The 18,529-nt window shown below is 40.7% G+C and overlaps 3 protein-coding genes across 3 annotated transcripts; all 3 read right to left on the reverse strand.

The window, feature by feature from the left end:
* Positions 1-1,166: 1,166 nt before the first annotated feature.
* On the reverse strand, positions 1,167-7,334 carry LOC129584402 (cyclic AMP-responsive element-binding protein 3-like protein 4). The gene is made up of 6 exons (XM_055476563.1): positions 7,063-7,334; positions 5,911-6,052; positions 4,905-5,236; positions 3,363-3,575; positions 2,557-2,674; positions 1,167-1,896 (listed from the first exon to the last, which is right to left on the reverse strand). Exons 1-6 carry the CDS (start codon positions 7,171-7,173, stop codon positions 1,643-1,645), a joined length of 1,170 nt encoding a protein of 389 aa, XP_055332538.1. The 5' UTR covers positions 7,174-7,334; the 3' UTR covers positions 1,167-1,642.
* Positions 7,335-9,459: 2,125 nt separating this feature from the next.
* LOC129584404 (uncharacterized) lies at positions 9,460-11,963 on the reverse strand. The gene is made up of 4 exons (XM_055476565.1): positions 11,717-11,963; positions 11,407-11,650; positions 11,199-11,340; positions 9,460-9,985 (listed from the first exon to the last, which is right to left on the reverse strand). Exons 1-4 carry the CDS (start codon positions 11,789-11,791, stop codon positions 9,526-9,528), a joined length of 921 nt encoding a protein of 306 aa, XP_055332540.1. The 5' UTR covers positions 11,792-11,963; the 3' UTR covers positions 9,460-9,525.
* A 1,993-nt stretch (positions 11,964-13,956) lies between these two features.
* On the reverse strand, positions 13,957-14,880 carry LOC129584452 (uncharacterized). Its single transcript, XM_055476618.1, has 2 exons — positions 14,679-14,880; positions 13,957-14,352 (listed from the first exon to the last, which is right to left on the reverse strand). Exons 1-2 carry the CDS (start codon positions 14,869-14,871, stop codon positions 13,991-13,993), a joined length of 555 nt encoding a protein of 184 aa, XP_055332593.1. The 5' UTR covers positions 14,872-14,880; the 3' UTR covers positions 13,957-13,990.
* Positions 14,881-18,529: the final 3,649 nt, after the last annotated feature.

The following is an 18,529-nucleotide window of genomic DNA, read 5'->3' on the forward strand; positions in this document are numbered from 1 at the left end:
GTTACTAGTTAGTAATAGTAACGGTTGTTGGTTACTTTTAATCAAAGCTGCATGTACCTATACCTAGTTATAAAGAGCAGATCCCATTCGGTAATTAGCGGCAACATTGATGCGACATCAGTTGCACAACCTAACAGGATTAAACAAATACAAGTTATATACTTCAAAGTTATTTTAGTTCGAAGCCGCTTAGCATATCGTTGCAAAAATGTACTAAGTTTTTCTCAGCAGCGCACACAATCATATTTAGCCGATATATGCTAATCAACCTGGCAAAATAAAAGCGGTAACATCCGGTACATATCGTCGTTTATCCAGTACATAGGAAGAAATAACATGGACATTTTCCGCTGCCCATTCTGGGCAGGCTTGACAACGATAATCATACAGTAATTTATGGGAAATGTTCAGGCAGGGATAGGAACGTTTGACTTCGTTCAGCGCGTACTGGAAGGCCGGTCCGGTGTACGGCCAGCCACCCAGTTGGGTGGTGTACATAATAGCCGTTGTGATAATTTCAATCTGCAATGGTGTCCGCACACAGCCAAACCTGACTCGTCTTGGCATCTCAATAAATAATCACCAATCACTCCAAAATTTACCGGTGAAATAACACGCAGTCGGTAGCTACAAAACTGGTAAATATTTAATACAATACAAGTACATAGTGCTGTATTAGGGTATGCGGTTCAACTCTGCATGCCGAAAATCATATACAACGGGATCGGGATGACATGATGAACTTGCCAAAACATGTTTAAGTTTTTTCTGTCTGTGAACCTCGCGACGGTAACACACTGCTAAGCCACGACTACAGAACAGGTAATGTACAACCAGTGCCCGAAAGTGATGGGATTATGTATTCTGGATCAAATGGCACGTTCTGATATGGCCTGTCACATAACCCCTTCCTAAAGGCCGTAAATGCTCGGAAAGCAAACAACACAACCGGAAACTTATGAGAGTTACTCTTCGCCGAATACGGTCGGATTTTCGGGATACGTTAAACTTGAAACTCATACAGCGTAATTCTACAATTACTGTGCTGCGTAACACAGCCTTTTTTTTCTTTTTCTTACTTTATTATTTTTTTCTTATTTTTATTAGTCGGGGGCTCATGATCAAATTTTCAATTCCCATAAACAAAAAATTATGAAGACGGTGTGTCGAGTAAACTGTATTTAATCACGATTATCATACAGGATTTCGCATCGATTTCTTCCGCCGGTGTGATTATCCCAGAAATGAGAGCTCGCCAAGTAACTAAAAATGTTACACAATACCATTGTACGAATGTAAAGGAAATCGTCAACCCGCACTACATAAAACAAAACAAAGCTAAACATTAGCAACAGCACACTTACACGCAAAAAAAACGGGCGATCCGACCAACGTAGAAAAAAAGACATTGGTTACAATTAACCACAAATGTTACTCGCCAAAAAAAACCACAAAGGCATGACGCACCTGAAAACTGGAATTGTAATGCAGCGATACTTGATAAAAAGCACGCATGTGACTGTCGTTAAGAAAATCCTTTAATGTGCACCCTCCGAGTGTTAAATACTCCACGATCGGCCTGTTCAACACTCCGGTGATCGTCAAAAATGGACACCAGTGTCTCGCGTTGTGGAGCGGTATTCTAGTGGGTGGCGGTGGAGCGGTTGGGCGCGGCCAGCTGGATGTGCATGTCGGGCATGGGCGTGGTGACGACGGTGACGTGGGCGGCGTACTTCTCCTCCCATGGGTCCAGACTGATGGAGTTGGTGGTCTTCTGGGCGTGCAGGGTGTCCAGGACGGCCAGCTCGTCCACCTGGGCCAGGGGCAGGCCGGATGATTTGTGGCGGTGGTGACGGTCGGGTGGGGTGTCCAGGTTGTACATGATGCGCGTTCGCACTGTTAAAAAACAACTTTTATTTATTGGCTTATAATTTTCATTCTAAATTCCAATTTTTTAATGGTATAATTATTTTTTCCAGCTGCTGCCCAATTTTTTACACTCAAGAACGAAAGCAGCGAGACAAAACTATTCGCACGACAATCTACGACAAAACAACAGACAGAAAAGTACCGAAAACCAGAAAAAGTTCATAAACGTTTCGCAGATTCGTGTACAAAATTAAGACAAAACTTTCGAAAATGTATGCTTGCCTGTTTATTTAATAATTCCGAGTGAAAATTCAGATTATACCGTAACAATATATCGAACAAACTCGGTGAGTGATAAGAATGGTTCGAAAGGTATATTTAGATTAAGAAAAACCAAATAATAGAAAAGATCAAGACCAAAAAAGAGAACGACATTTATCCAAAAATAAAAGGAAAAAATGTTCCTAAAGTGGAATAAATTTTTTTTCAAAATGCGTGTTTACGTACTAACAAAATTTGCTCTACATTCAAGAAAATTATTACAAAATACTAAATTAATTTACAATAAATTATCACCGTTTCATTTGAAATAATTCAGAATAGTGATATTGAAAAGTACTGTATTTCGTGAACACAAACAACAACATGCGGATCATCCCGGGCGACAATTACACCACATTTTATTACCTGGCGCAGCGTTCTCCGTTTCATAATCGCCGACCAAGACGGCGTCGGCCTGCGCGTCCTTGTCGTTGGCACTCTTTCCGTAGGGCGTCATAATCAGCGCCACCGATAAGACCAGAGCCTACAAACAACCGGGAGCCGTATTAACGAGCTATTTGCACAGACTCATCGGCCCACCGACAACACGATCACGCTGACATCAACAACCGGTCGTAAAATGCAAAGTTCATCGGCGTTGCTATTGTTCGCAACCGGCAGCCGCTGATTAGCGCTGATATCAGCATTATTACCCAAACGTTCTTGCTGAGCTGGCGCAATAATGAGCACATTATTTTTGCCAAGTTTTAGAACAATATTTGCAATGAGACGAACTTCGATACCACATTAAAGTACAGACTAAAAGAAAAAAATAAATACTTTACAAATCGTTTTTGCACAGAATAATTCCGAAATATTTAGGAAGGCACTTTTATTATCTACCGGAAGGTACAACACTACGATTTCATCCATGTTCACTATACGAAATTTCATAACTCAATTTCTTTTTGAATTTTGAAAGTTAACCCGAAATCCTGCGCAAACTATTACGTGTTCCTTTCGCGTATAAAACATCAAAACACTTCATACGGACTGGCCGGTTATATATTTCCGAAAACTCTTTAAACAAAACTAAAAAAAATAAATCTAAAATAATTTTATTCAGTTCCTTTTAAATTTAACCCAAGGTGTACCTAATAATCAATCGACACTTACTCACAGCTACAACAAATCTGTTAATACAAAAAGTAAGTAAAATGTATGGTTCTTACCATTAAGCACGTTCCCGTCGTTTTGGTATTGCGCGTGGTGCGTCCCAACAGGCTCTGTAGGGTTTTCAGCTGCGCCTGCAGCGAGACATTCTCCTTCTCCAGTTCCTTGACCCGCTTGGACAGCGTCTTATTCTGAGAGGCGATGTCCTTGATCTGATCCTCCAACTGATCAACGTACACCTTCTTCTTCCGCCGACTCTCTTGTGCCGATTTCTAAATTTAACCAGCACGGGCGTCAAAACAGCGGATAAATCGTCATGACATTTACATGTATCTATTGCACGTTACGGATCAGCGAAAATCAAATCAATTAAATAAACACACCTGGTTAAAATCAACATGCTGCGTACTGGTAAACTATACACCAGATATTATTTTTAATTTTATGGAAAAGCTGTACAAGCGCCAAGTCAGCCGAATGTCGCTGCTGTCAATAAACAAATTAAACTCTTACATCAATACGGGAAAAATATCTCTACAATATAAATCATAACGACAGCATCAGCAGCTATAAAACTAGGCAGTATGTTACATAAAAAATAAGAAAAAATTACAACAGAAAATCCACAATTTAACTTACTAAACCCACAGCATACACAAGAAACAGCATTTTATAAAACAACCGCAAACAACACTAACTTGTAAGTCTAAAACTGAATGCTATCCCTAGTTTTATTAATTTAATGATTTGAATTGACTTCATCCATTTAAAAATACTTATTAAATACATGATTATTCAAAAAAACATTATTATTTGTCATTTCAAATATATGTTACTATTAATTTTAGTATTTATACTCCTAAGATATTCATTAATATTTAAAAATATTGCCCATTTTTTCAGTGCCGGCCTGCCGGGTGTGTAGCCCACTGCAGCCGCCAAACCGCGCTTCAAAAAAGTAAGTATCTGTACATCTCAACAACAACGCCAGACACTTCAATCGAGGCATGAAGGCCGCATCGAAAACCGGTCTGCGTTTTTTTCTGCATCGGCCACCGGGTCTTCACTCACACAGCGCATGCCAATAAGTACCATTGCTGTATTCATCCCCGGTGTCAGTAGCCCAAACGCATGCCACGCAACACACATCGGCACTCGTCAATGAACTCGTCGCATCGCGCCGGAAACTTCGCCGAATAACATTATACCGCGTATACGTCAACAATACTGTTTAAGCACCGCTATTACCACCACTACCGACCCCGTACTGATTAAGCACGCTCTTTATCGACGGGCCGATCTCATCGCAACCTCCGTACGTGATTGTTCAGCAAAATAACTTGATGAACTTGATTAGCTCTTGCGCAAGCCGTCTCAAGCACATTCAATGCAAAACCGGCTCAATGAAAACCGGCAAAAGCGAGCACTGAACGAATTACAAGGTAACAAGAACAACAAAAAATTCAGTAAAAATTACCAGTTATTATGAAAAATTACCATATAAAAAATAGCATATAGCAAATTACCAACATAAAAAATTACCATATAGACTGTGCTTCCAGTAATAATTATGCTAAGAGGGCGTAAAATGAGCAACTGACCTTATTGCGTATTTTCCGGCGTATCTTTTTGAGAACGCGCTCATCCTGTTTGGATAAGGGCAGGAATTTGGGCAGTGTGAGACCTTCCTTATGCAGGAGCGTCAGTTCTTCTTTGGACAGTACCAACTCTTCTTTTTCCGCTCGCGACGACACAGACGATGAGTCTGAATGGACGGATTTGGGGGAGCCGTGCTGCATAAGACTGCCGCAGTCCGACGAGGAGCCGTCGTCGCTGCCGCTGCTGTTGGACGAGCAGACCATGTCGGCCTGGGGCACTTGCAGAAACTCAGTCAAGTCACAGTCCAACGAGGCCAAATCCACCTCCAACGACTCTGCCAAAATTCCAAATAATTAGGCCGTAAACGGATGCATTACAAAAAGGCTTTTAGTCGATTAACAGCTACTCATACAGTAAAAGAATGAAATACATACTTATTTATATTATTATTTAAATCCAGAACATATTTCGCAATCCAAACACCCTTTCATCGAATACAGTATTAACTTGTAAGTAGTGAACGAAAATTTTGGAAAGTTTTTCAACAACTGGAACAATTCTAACTATCAATCGTAGATAGCCTGTAAAAAGCAAAATATGCTGAAAAATAAATACTGTAAGGAATTAACTTTAATTTATAAACAAAAAATCTGTAAAGCAAAATAGCTTTTCCTCTTCGCCATTTTTTGCCATATTTGGTAATGTTTGTTTACCATAGTTTGGTAAATTTGGTTCGGAAATCATATAACATTGAAATATTCTAGAAAATTTCTTCGTCGTGCATTTTATTTATTGCTAAATCGTTATGAAATCACAGCAGGATAAAATAAAAAAATAATTCCCGGAAAGCAAAGCCCCTCCTAGAGAAACCGTAAAATTCGCTGCGACAAGCGCATTTACAATCCCTACGGCCCACAGCGCGGATACTCAATTTCGACACAAATGCCGGCTTGTGTAACAACACCAGCCACACCGCCTGCGTCACCGCAGCGGCATCCGCCCACTCACCTTCAGCGGTCCCCTGTGAGAAATCCCCATCGTGGCAGATCGCACCGGAAACAGCTGTACTGCTGCTCAGGAGGCTCTTGTTGAAATCCAGCAAACTGCTCGGATTATCGTTAAGCAATTGTAAGAAGTCCTCCGGCAATTCCTAATAGAATTAGACACAAATTATGCATGCGTCAGAATGAGGTCGGCGTGGTGGGGCCGATAAAACAGGGTCAAATCACAACAATTATGCAGCACTGAATACGCAAAAGTCACTTCAGAAATGCCAAATGATGCGAAAAATATTACCGGAAAAATTGGCACAAATGTGAAATGATAAATATCTAAATGATAAATATTTATATATTTATTGTTATAATTTAAGTATTGTATAAATTTATTTTATCCAAAAAAGTAACATTCTACACAAAACCTGTAAATTTCGCTCTAGTCTTTTAAACTTCCGGTGCACTTAAAGAATTATAAAATTCAAGATATTACAAATGTCAAAACCATTTGCAATCAAACAAAAGAGATCTGCAACTGTACCTCAACATGAAGCGCTTTAAAGTTTAAATATTTGTTTTTTACTTCATTAGTATTTAAGCTCAATAAAAATAAATTCATTAAAAATAAACGGAAATGCTTATGTATCACGGCATAACTGTTAAACATCAGAAAAATATCGAAGAAACTTTGAACGGCTTCGAAATATTTTGTACAAAACTCCAAAAAATAACTACAACAACTAAGAAACTTACTATAATTCCACTTACGTATTCAGATAAAATACGGTACTGTACGACCAGTGCAAATTACAAAGTAAAAACACAATCTAAAAACGAAAAAAAGTATTACTAATAAGTTAGTTTTCATCGCACTGAAAGATTAAATCATAACACGGTTCCAGTTTTTTTTATTTTCCAAGATTAAAAAATAAACAACCAAAATTTTGAAATGACTTACAAGTTACTGTGTGACAAGTTAAAACTAAAGTTTTTAAACTTTACAAAAATTTTAAAAAAGTTAAAAATCCGCACAAAATTGCTGTACGTTTCGCAGCTGCACCGTTTCGTCATGAGCAATTTTACACACCAAGGAAGCACTAAAAAACTAGGCCAATTTTCAGAATCTGGCCACCATCTGGAAGAAGCAGCACGTCACTGAACTCACCAGCTGGAAAGACTGATCATCAGATTCCATTTTCACGTTGACATCCGCACTGCCAGCACCCACATCACTGACACCAAACAGCAAGTCCCACAGGCCACGGCCTTGGTCCATGGTTGCACAATATATCAAACTTTATCGCAGCAACCAAATCATCAACTGAATTAATTGCCAAAAACACCGGTGTTTACCGAGTCTGCTACTATAATACACATAAAGTTATTTTTACAAATAGGAAATTTTCCAGGAAACCACGACGACGGCAAAAATCATTAAAGGAAATATAGGGAGGCGGTTGCAGCATGCAGCAGACAGCCAACGTGATGCAGCCACGCTGGCACATGCCGACCCCGCCCTCTCTGATTCATCGGCTAAACGGTGCAGTGGAGGGCATAGGCGCATACGAATGTGTGGCTGGTAAACGTGCTTTTGCTCCGTATTGATCGAACTGGGCGCGTATCCTGTGCGCTGAGATTTTAAATTCCAGTTCCGCTGAGCTGGCTTGTTGCGATTGGCAGATGTCTATCGAAGTACTTAAACAATAAATACCAACGATACGGCAAGCTTTTTTGTTTTTGTTTGATAAAACCGACAAAACACATCAGTTTTTAGTTTTGATTATAAATTTTTTAGATGTTTAGCGCCGCTCAGCACCACTGAGAGTGTGTGGTCTGACAACGAGATTAGAGGCTGCAAAACAAAACCAGTGTTGCAGAAATCTATCTATACTTCTATAGAATATTACTGTACGTAATTAATTATGTACCCGAAATTTGCGGGCGCAATGCACTTTCGATTACCCATCAAAATTATTATTAAAAATTTAAAACTGTCATTGCGAAAATTCACAATCGCCTTATCTTTACACATCCCATTACCAGTCCGACTTGTACAAGATAATCAGCCACCGACTACCTACTCGATGCGTTAATAGGAAGCGTATGCACTGTCCAGTGTTCAGTATGCGTTGAAGTACCAATACAAGCCATTACTTACAGGTTCATGTATTCTAATTACAATACTTACTCGTACTAAACAAATTAACGACTGATGGTGGTTCAACATGTTATAATTACCGGATATGTATTTTGCAGGTGGATTTATGGTGACCGCATTCGGCGTGGCCAGCGCCGAGACCACTGGCCCCGGCGCCAAGTGCGATTCGAACGAGAGCGTCCGCTTTACGTACTGTACTCGTATAACATGCGTTCAATTTATACGCGTATCGTATGTAATAAAATGGCATTATGAATGATGTTACAGTCATGTACAATACAGCTGGTGAAGGCTTCCCCCACGCCCAGGGACACAACAGCTGCCAACACTGAACCTTTTTAAGGACCCGGGCATGATAACTTGTACGTACACAGATTTGAACTAAAGTATATCAGCTACTCTACTCCGAGGGGAATGTGACAGTGACCATCTAGAATCCTCTTGACTTCCGCATCGACTCTGTCCTTGGCGTGAGCCCTGTCCTCGGGGTCGAGGATGCCCTAGCTTGACAGCTGCCTGGTACTTCTGGGCTAATTCGTGGACCATCTGCTTGGCAACTTTGTCGGCGCACAGCTTGGTGAAGGTCGGCACATTGGACTTGCCTTTACCTCCGCTGCTGCCGGGGCGACTTACGCCCTTGTTCCCTTTGTTGTCGGATCCGGAGCCCTTGGTTGCGCAGAAGCAAACCACTGCAAAGTCAAACGCGTACTGTAGGCACAATCGAGTACCGAATGATCATTACTTCTGCACTATCGGATATCACCGTCAACATCCACTATACTTCTAGTTTTCGAAGATACTGCAGTGCATTAGTTTCACCATTAAAAAAAATTTCTAACGCAATAGGCCTTAATTGATAGGTTTTTTGCGATGGTAAAGAGACCATAATGTTTCACGTTTGACTGCGGAATTAATTTGCTATACTGTAGATCTAGACTTGTGTAGAGTACCTCATAATTCACGATCAATAAAATCATGTACAAAGTATTTACTTGCTGTGCAGATCGAGATGACCATCGTGTTCTGGTCACAAGTGTGCTTCAGTTTTATTTTCTCTGATATACAGAGTCACTTGGTTTCCAGTAAAGTGAGTAAACGGAACCGAATGGGGTCTTGATTCTGGAAACCGCACTCACACTGGTGACCTTATAATTATATGCGTTTTCGTTTTATACGGTTTACTCTTTCGAAGTAAGTGTTGGTAACTGAGTATTATAATAATTATAAATAAACCAACTGTACTCGTACTCGACAAGTCGACATGTCCCTGTCAGCTTCGTTGTGATCTGTATTTCTGTATGTACTACATGCTGCACTTAATAATTGTTTGTACAGTTGTACTAAGCCATCTGTTAGGGACATGTAATTCCGGACCTTCGGTTCACCATCCATGGGAAAACATAATTACTGCGCATATTTTATTCGAAACCTGACGATGTGGACTGCAGTAAACATGCATGATTTATAACATCATCTGAAGTTTTTGTACGCTTCCTTGTCAACAAGTTTGTCAGCCGGATAATAATTTATGCAGTGCTCTGTGAATCCCGGGTACTCTTCCCCGCCGACCGCCTTTAAACCAGCTTGCGAGGCCAAGTTAAACTTCATACATTCTGTCCAGACATGAATCTCTCCAATGTCCCGCAGTTTCTTCAGCAGCGCTCGGAGTACCACACGAAATAACCCCCGCTTCCGATAGTCCGGGTGGACGAAGGCGCCTCCCAAAACTCCTTCAGTCTTGTAAATGAGGTAGGCGATGGGTGTGTTGGAGGCGTCGGGAAAGAGCGCGACGCTGGGAAAGTCGTTCTCGATCATGTAGCGGAAGTAAGCGGTTGTATTGGCCAAGTGACCGTAGTTGCGCTCGCGACCCACTTGATCGACGTGCTCCGGCTGCAGAGTTCCTAGACGAAAGCCGTCCGGTACCTTAAATCTGCAACAACACACTCATCAGTATTTGGCGAACTAGATTACAAAATACAGGGGTGCCGCGCCAAGTTCGGACAGTTGCGCAAATTAAATTTAAAAACATTTCTGTACTAGTTTTTAGTTTTTATTTTTAGTTTTTAGTTTTTTGCACTTTTCTAGTGTAACGTTTTATTGCGGATCTGAATATGCTACAATTTGAAATGCTAGGTGGTGTAGTAAATAGCCAACCGGTTAAAACAGGGATGGGGTAGTGGTCATTTCCAGAGGGCTTATAACTGACCTTCTAGAAACTACCCCAAGTGACATTTTTTCATGGACATTTTTATAAACTGTTAAGTGGCCTTAAAGGTATGTGGCATGGGTCAGCAAAAGCTTTCTCGTGATTGGTGCTCGCGGTGACCCAGAAAGAAGGTGCACCTCCCATAGGCTTGTATGTTAAACAGTGCGTCCGGAAGAATGTGGTTGCCAAGCGCGCAGAGATATGAAACTTCGAGATGATGTTTTCGAAGAATGATACATGCATTAAAGTAAAGGATTTTTGCATTCTATCTGTTATCTACCGAACATACGATAAGATAGAGCTGGCAGAAAGATCTAAGAAAAAACCAACAAAGCAGTGGCCAAACAAATTTCGCGCTGGTGCGAAAATGCGTTGCCCCGGGATGTCGCGGGCCTTTTGGGCAAACACAAGAGCTTAAAATGTTGCTCGATGCTTAGCCAACAAGGTTTTTTTACATGCTAGACACATCCATCTTCCGTGACTCTTGTGCGAGCACTCAAAGGGCACCGTCCACCCTTCTGACGGTGCCTCCAGAAATACTGCAAAGGTCATGTCGCCATCATTGAAATAGAATGGAGTCTGGCGAATTTAGCAAGGGCTTTGAATGGCAAACCGCCCAGAATTAAATTTTTTTGACTGTAGCATCAGTGGAATTTCATAACAAATTTTAAATGGGAGTTTGACTAGGATGGTCCTTGGGTCGAACCGCATTTTTATTCAGGTCTGCTTTAATTTAAACCTCGCTGTATTGCAAGCCACGCCCTCAGGCTGGCGACCCATAGTGAAAAAGATGCCTAACACATACGCTAATAATAAAAAAATTGAGTAAGCAGTAATTTGTTGGTGTGTGACCTAGAATGATTTTTAAGAGAAACTGTCCGAACTTGGCGCGGCACCCCTGTAAGTTTCTAATGTGGCGTAGCAAACGATTACTAACTCTAAATCTAGATTCGGCAAATCGAAGTGGTAGCAGTACTCCCCAGGCAGGAAGCCCTCCATCGTGACCAGATGGTCGAAACTGCCGCCGCGAAATCCTTGACCATCCTCCAAAAGTACCAAGTGTTCCGGCTCAGTTATATCTGCAGTCAAAGCAAGTTGTTCAACTCACCGTCACAAACACCTCCTCAAAAAGATCAGTTTTGTACCGGCAAACATAATAATCTGTGTCCAGTCGAGAGTGTCCGGTTCTTCGAACAACATTTTCCGAAAGACATTGGCATCTTTGGAGTAGACGAATACTTGATAGCCATTCGTTAAGGGAACGAAGGATTTGTCGTCTTTTCTGGGTCGTACGATGCACACAGACGGATTGGGGAAGTCGTCAACGGCGAACTCAATACCGGGCCAGGCGAAACGCTGGCGGATGACATTTCGCATTACATGGTAAACCTAGAAGTATACCAAAAGCAAAAGCTGTCAGATTACGGTAGTTGCAAGCAATAACGGTGCATATACCAGGAGACCTCTAGGGAAATCTTCCTCTAGTTCCGGCAGGAACTGTATAAGCTGATCTTGAGTCAGTACTTTCATTTTGTCCCTGTGGATGCACTCCAGCTTACGCTGCTAGCGCATAAAGTGTAACAAAACTGACATTTAACGACCACTACAAATAGGCTTTACGTTTTTGAAAAAAGCTGGCAGCGTGAAACATTCATTGCAGGTGTTATCGGTAAACTGCCGACAAGGGTTCTGCTGTTATTGATACTTGATATCATCACTATTCGCTTCACAGTACCGTAGTGAAAAGATATAATTATATACATTACCAACGGTCCCATCTGGTGGATAACCTTTGTTCCATTTCATATTATCACGCGCCATTGTCTATCGGTTGTAAAAATCTTTGAACAACGTGATAGCTAGGTAAATCGTATGCACCGCTTGCGTATTTTAAACTACATATACAGTACCTATACAATTACATATATCTGTAGTCTGTACATATACAATTAAAGGACATTCCAAAAGTAAGTTTCCATGTTTTGTATCTCCCGCTTTAACGCTCTCAGCTAAAGTTGCTCATACTTACGTCCTTAATTAAAGGAAGAACCAAACGAAATGATAATTTAGAACAACTACTAACAAACTGAGAAGAAACGCCGAAAAGATCATTGACGATTTCTGGGGCGGAAGAGAAGAAAAAAAGAATGACGTTAAAAAAGGACCGTGAAAGCTGTGCAGAAGTTGCACAAGCCATTCGGTTTTTAGTTTATTCTCTTCCTCATCGATACTTTCATTCTTCTTTTCCTAGAACACAATGGCCAATCCACTAAAAATACTTCGCTTGTGTGTTGCTTCAAATGGCCGGGAGGTCAAACAGGGAAACTTACTTTTGGAATGTCCTTTGTAGTATTGTATTCCTCTGTATACAAAGCATTGTGGTCGATCTCTGTTAGTGCCAACCTATTAAGGACAACAAAAATCAGTAAAAGGTGACCTTGAAGACCGATTGGTTTCTCCCACGCAAGTGAATAAAAGACCGAAAACAAAGGTTTGTAGGTTATTAAATATGCACATAGTCTACACATTCAGATTTGTACGTACAGATCTGTATGTATTTATATCTACTATATATATATATATATACTATATACATAATACATGTAACCTTAACCAGATGTCATGGCCAGCAGCTAGGTTCCCAGATTTATGGCAGTAAAGAGCCAGAAATGTGACTCCTCAAAAACATGGGTTACAAATGGATATTTGAAACCCATTATTTTATTTGAGAGTAAATCGAACAATAGCATAGCGTGACACCGTGTTGAGTTTCGACCATCTGCAGGAAACTCGTGTGCAAAATATCAAATAACGATGATCACATACTCCATTCCTTTTAACAACACCTCGGTGCTCAATGTAAATATAAAATATTATCAATGAATTACGGTACTATACGTAAGACATAAAATATTGTTACCACAGTAAGGCCTTGTCCCGAATTCGAAGCGAATCTCGCTATGGTACGGTTGCTCAACCGCACGAGGTAGCTGTATGCAGTGGCCACGCCTACAGATATGGTACGCGAAGCCACCTCGCGAGGTGGAGTTGTTGTATCGCAACGAGATTCGCTTCGAATTCGGGACAAGGCCTAAGTTTTGAAAACAAGTAGTTCACGCTTCACAGTATAGTATGATGCATATCTACAGTATAATTTATAGATATTCCATTAAAACTGGAGCGCACACGGCAAATTACAATGCATATGTGAAGCTCGAATCATGATCAGTCACCTTAGAAATATGGAAACTATTTACTACAAACCTACGCAAATCATCATATAACCATTAATTAGCCATTAGCAGTTTGTAATAAATAATCATGCATCAGTTGTTGTTTTGTTCGTTAAACATTGGTATTGTATCACAAGGTACAATACAATTACTACACTGCAGTACCCGTACAGTAACTGACTAACTTGACTCGAGGAATACCTCGAGTCATAAAAATGTGACAAATTAGGAAAATGCATAATTGGTGCACAGAGAAGAGAGAAGCCATAGAAAAAGCATTAAACATTATTACGTACGAAAGATTATACACATTTTGATGTCATTATTTTTGGATGACACCATAGCGAATGTTTCAGTGAGAAAAAGCATTAAACATTATTACGTACAAAAGATTATACACATTTTGATGTCATTATTTTTGGATGACACCATAGCGAATGTTTCAGTGAAGGGGTTTAAAAAGGGCCCCATGTGGCTCCATTCTGCAACTTCTTAATTAGTTGGGGCTTTTTTTAACGAAGATATTCTTAATGGCTCTTTGAATTCCCGGTAAGCTGGAATGATAGATTAGCGGATTAAGGGCACAACTCCCGTACTGAAGGCAGGTGACGACAGCGAACAGGGTATCGTTCCAGTAATCATTAAAATCTACCGCTAGATAGTAGATCATTGCCGGGATAAAGCAAATCAGAACGCAGAGCGCCAGTAGGGCAAAAAGTTTGTACATTTTGCTTTCGGTAGTCTGTGTAGAGGATGTGTTGACAGGGAGTGCCGGCTTCTTGAGGCTATTCGCATTCACAGGAAGCGGCACGATGTCATTACTTCCGGCCGTTGATGAATTATGTTGCGTTGCAAGAGCTGAAAATATCAGGAAATGCACGATATTACAAATCACTAATGCGTATGATCAGCGCGGAATTTCATAACAAAAGCTCAGATTTTCAAAACATTTTCCTAAAACCTGCACAGAAAACCATCACGTGCACACAAACTAACGAAACCACAGTAGTCTTCGACGGCATTTTTTAACTGAGCAAACAGCAAAAATTTAACTGATTCCGATTGATCGAACGGTTTCACAGAATGCTTATCAAAAAAGATGTTGCTAAAGATGTTGCTAAAGAAGTCTCATTAAACAAAGCTGAAATAATATTGTAATAAAACAATTTTTGCATAGAACTTACTGAAGGTGATTGTCATTCCTCCAACAGGTAAAACTCGCTTCCTCAGGGAACGAAGTGAACGCTGGAAAATCTTAGCGAATATCACTATATAGCTAAGTAAAACAAAAATTGGCGGAAAATCATAGGCCAAAAACTCCAGCGTCAGTGAGTAGGTGTGCTGTGCATAATAATTGATGGAGCATGGTAACTTCATCTCGTTGTACCAGAGGGAATCCATGACAATGTACGGTGTGACCAGGAGTAAAATGAACAGCCACATTCCAGCACACGTTAGGCAAGTGGTTTTAACTGAGCGAATATTCCGATAAAAAACTGGTGCAAAAAGTGACAGCAGCCTGTCAATACTAACCAACATTACCGAATAGCCCGTGCCAATTAAAAGGTGCTTGTCTAGAAAGTTGTAGTATGGACAATACGCCGCACTGGCTTTCGGAGACAGCGTAAACCACACAAATCCGGTCATGCTGAAGATGGCTAAGCCACAATCGCAAATGGAGACGTTCAGTAAGTAAAACGTAAACGGATTCCGCACTGTGGCGTCTTTCACAAATGCAGCGATGAAAAGAAAGTTGTATCCAATGGTGCTGATGCAGATAATCAGTACGACGGTGACAAATGCGTATGGCGTGGAGCTGTCTGTAGATTTTGCGAAGTTTTGAAAGGTCACTGTCGATTGGTTCACATTCAATGAACCGTTCATGGTTGAATTTTATTACGTAGTTTCAAATTGCAGTGTCATTAAAAACAATTATCTGCAGGTGTACATTAGAGCAGTAACAACTTTCTAAACTCCGCGCTCTTGATTACGGAACTGCATCGACATTTAGGCAATTAGCATTGGCTTTTAAGGGATAATCAGCTTATATGCGTAGCTTTTTCTCCTGTACCACAGGAAATTGTGAGCAACAAGTCCAATGCAACGTCGCGAAAAGTCGTACAGAATGTCGCAATCGATAAGCCTCTACGTTGGTCGGTGCTTTTAATGGAACACGTTTCCTGCAGAAACCCGTCGCTATGGGAAGCCAGAACTAACTAGCGCATATAAGTGGTTGCATCGGCCTCCTCCCGTGCGCATTGGTCATGCACAAACAGATACCTCCAGATTGCTGCTGCTCTGGTGTGCGCTCACGTGAACATCACGGAGCCTGGTGAAATTATCCATATGTCCCTGCATAGGTGGAGTTAGGCATAATTCATATACATGTAAAGATCGAAGATCGTTGAAGCATTGCCGCTCTACAACAGAGCGGAAATTGTTGAAGCGTAGAACGATAGGTTTTCAACCTTTCTTTGTACCCGGCATGTGTGGTCTTTTAAACGCATTCACATACAGATCAACTCATAGAAGGATTGTGTACAGACAGTACAGTAGTATCTATTTACAGATACGTTGCATTGTACTGAAAACACTAAAGTGACATTTCCTACGGAAATAGCTCCGTCAGGCCTGGATGGGAAAGGGAAATAATCGGGATAAACGGGAACTGGATACAAACCATATGGAATACTTCTATAATTATTAGGCTATTAGCCCAACCACATTCTAGCGACAGCTATGCTGACTATGCAGTATGCCCGTATTAACTGGCATACCGTAAACCACACCCCTAACTTGTGCCAATCACAGGGGTGTAACATTTTGGTTACAGATTTCCCCATAGACCGTGCAAGAAACAAGCCGTATACACTCTTATACAGAAAGTCTCACTTTCTGTTTTTATTATAGTGTATAGGTCCTGCAACAGTGTGCAGGCCTGACGGAAAATTGAACCGTAGACTAGAGCACCTTGTCTGAATTTAGCTGTAACTATTTCCGATTTATGCTGACGACTTTGTTTTGAAGGAGAATATCGAGCAAATATCTGTGAACGGCATTGTAGCACAGAAGTCATTGTAACAGGCAAAGCAAATTTTATCTATGACGGCACTGTAGTACGATACACGGTACATACAGGTATAATATGGGTGGTCAAAATCTTCTGTGTAATCGATGCGTGTCGGGTAAAGGCCAGAACAAGTAAAACCAACCCGATGAATCAGCCAAAAAACTGTCAACAAATGATAAGACGAGTATGTTTGCGTGCCAGGAAGGAAACTGACCACCGAAGTGGAAACAACACAGTTACGTTTAATTCCAAATGCGGCGCCACACGAGCTAGCCTGCATCATGCGACGGCATAAGCAAGACATCGCTGCGCCAGCCATAATGCAGGTGTTCTTTATCTGCGAGGAGTTCAAAAATTAATTACACGTGTATAAACTTGTAACTGTTGTGATTTCTGCAATGGCCCCACCATCTAAACGGCAAAAATTTCTTAATTTATGCGACAAAGGATTATCAGTTTAAAGATCGAAGAGTTAATCAGTGATGAATCGGAGTAAGCCTTATTAGAAAGCGATTCCTACAGCATCAGCGATAGTGATTCTGATATTCCGCTTGAATCAGAAGACGGGGATGTTGAGCTCATGTTGAAATTTAAAGTGTGTCTTCAAAGCCGTCGGTATTTAAGCCGGCAAAAAATTCCTAAAAGCAGGTTTTTTTGGAACATGTTTTACCGGCTTTAGACGATGACAGTTTGCGCCAGGAACTGCGAATGTCCAGAGGTTCTTTTTTTAAAATTGCATCTTTAATCGAAAATCACTCCATATTTAATACCGTATCTGACAATCCACAAGCAAGAGCAGCTCGTTGTCGCTTTGCACCGTTTCAGCACTAATGCTGCCTCCAAAGGTATGGCACGGTGTGGGTATGGTGTCAAGGAAATTTGGAATTAGCGCCGGGACAGCTTTACGGTACACCCGACGTGTTATATGTGCTCTATTATAATATACTGGTAATTCCGTAATTAATTAAACAAGCGACATATCAGTCCATAATATATAATATTATACAAATCTGGTGTACACAGTTGTTGGCAAGACGTTTAAAGCAAAGAGTTCTGCTGGCTGACATATGTGTGTAAGTCTGGGTAAGTAATGGTTGCGCTTCGATATCGAAGCGCAACGCTTATGGAAGAGTAAGCTGATAACCCATCCCAAAATTCTTGTTTACGAATGAGCACGTTTGCTTGTTTACGCGCCGTTGACTCACGCTTTTTACCCAACTGCCGCGCAAACTGCCGCGTAAAGAATACACAGAGATTTTGACCACCCATAATATTATGTCGACTGTCGTTGCTACTTCGATAAGTTTCGACCAATATTACGTACCGATACTAAGTTACTATTTCTTATTTTTATATACGATTTTGTCAAACACCAAGAAGAAATTAAAACGTAAACTTTTGAAACTTTATTTATAAGAATAACGGTAAAAGTTTTACGTAGGATTTCGGGGCAAAAATTTGATGGGATTCGGTACTGGTAGGGGATTTTGTAAGAAAACGGGAGTGTTGACGCAACAAGACATCCCTACATTAATATTGCTACTTTAAAATTAATATTTCCTGCGTCGATACCATCCATCAAAATAAAATAATCATTCCCTAAAGAGACAATTAATGCATGTTTTCTTCTGCTAATCAATCGATTCCGGACGGCTGCATGAATCTGGCACCCACGTTTCCCTGCGTGCTTCTGTGTGATACTGACTGCCCAGAGGCCTGTGTTGTACTGCGTTCCATTTTTTACAATATATAAACCGATTATGAATTTATAACTTTGTTACCGTTTATGCGAAACTCGTCTTTCGGTCGCATGTGATCTGAAGACACATATATCAGTTTGCTTTTAAATTTTGTGTTCTTCCGGAGTGCAGCCAAATCCGCTAAGGGTAGTGTATGGACTGTAGTTTATCTGTATTTATTAATATTATGACAGAAAATGGCCCAATCAAGCAAGCATATCTTTAC

The sequence above is a fragment of the Paramacrobiotus metropolitanus genome, unplaced genomic scaffold (genome assembly GCF_019649055.1).
Source record: "Paramacrobiotus metropolitanus isolate TYO unplaced genomic scaffold, Prichtersi_v1.0 Parri_scaffold0000013, whole genome shotgun sequence".
Taxonomy (NCBI): Eukaryota; Metazoa; Tardigrada; class Eutardigrada; order Parachela; family Macrobiotidae; genus Paramacrobiotus; species Paramacrobiotus metropolitanus.

Bases quoted from the DNA above. Each gene is read 5' to 3' on its own strand.
- LOC129584452 (XM_055476618.1), bottom strand. From the start codon at position 14,871: ATGAAGTTACCATGCTCCATCAATTATTATGCACAGCACACCTACTCA. The intron at 14,353-14,678 runs GTAAGTTCTATG...TGATATTTTCAG, and splicing joins AGGAATGACAATCACCTTCA to CTCTTGCAACGCAACATAAT.
- LOC129584402 (XM_055476563.1), bottom strand. From the start codon at position 7,173: ATGGACCAAGGCCGTGGCCTGTGGGACTTGCTGTTTGGTGTCAGTGAT. The intron at 5,237-5,910 runs GTGAGTGGGCGG...GAATTTTGGCAG, and splicing joins CTCACAGGGGACCGCTGAAG to AGTCGTTGGAGGTGGATTTG. The intron at 2,675-3,362 runs GTAAGAACCATA...GGTTGTTTGTAG, and splicing joins CGACGGGAACGTGCTTAATG to GCTCTGGTCTTATCGGTGGC.
- LOC129584404 (XM_055476565.1), bottom strand. From the start codon at position 11,791: ATGAAAGTACTGACTCAAGATCAGCTTATACAGTTCCTGCCGGAACTA. The intron at 11,651-11,716 runs GTATATGCACCG...GTATACTTCTAG, and splicing joins ATTTCCCTAGAGGTCTCCTG to GTTTACCATGTAATGCGAAA. The intron at 9,986-11,198 runs GTTAGTAATCGT...GTGTTGTTGCAG, and splicing joins TTGCCGAATCTAGATTTAGA to ATTTAAGGTACCGGACGGCT.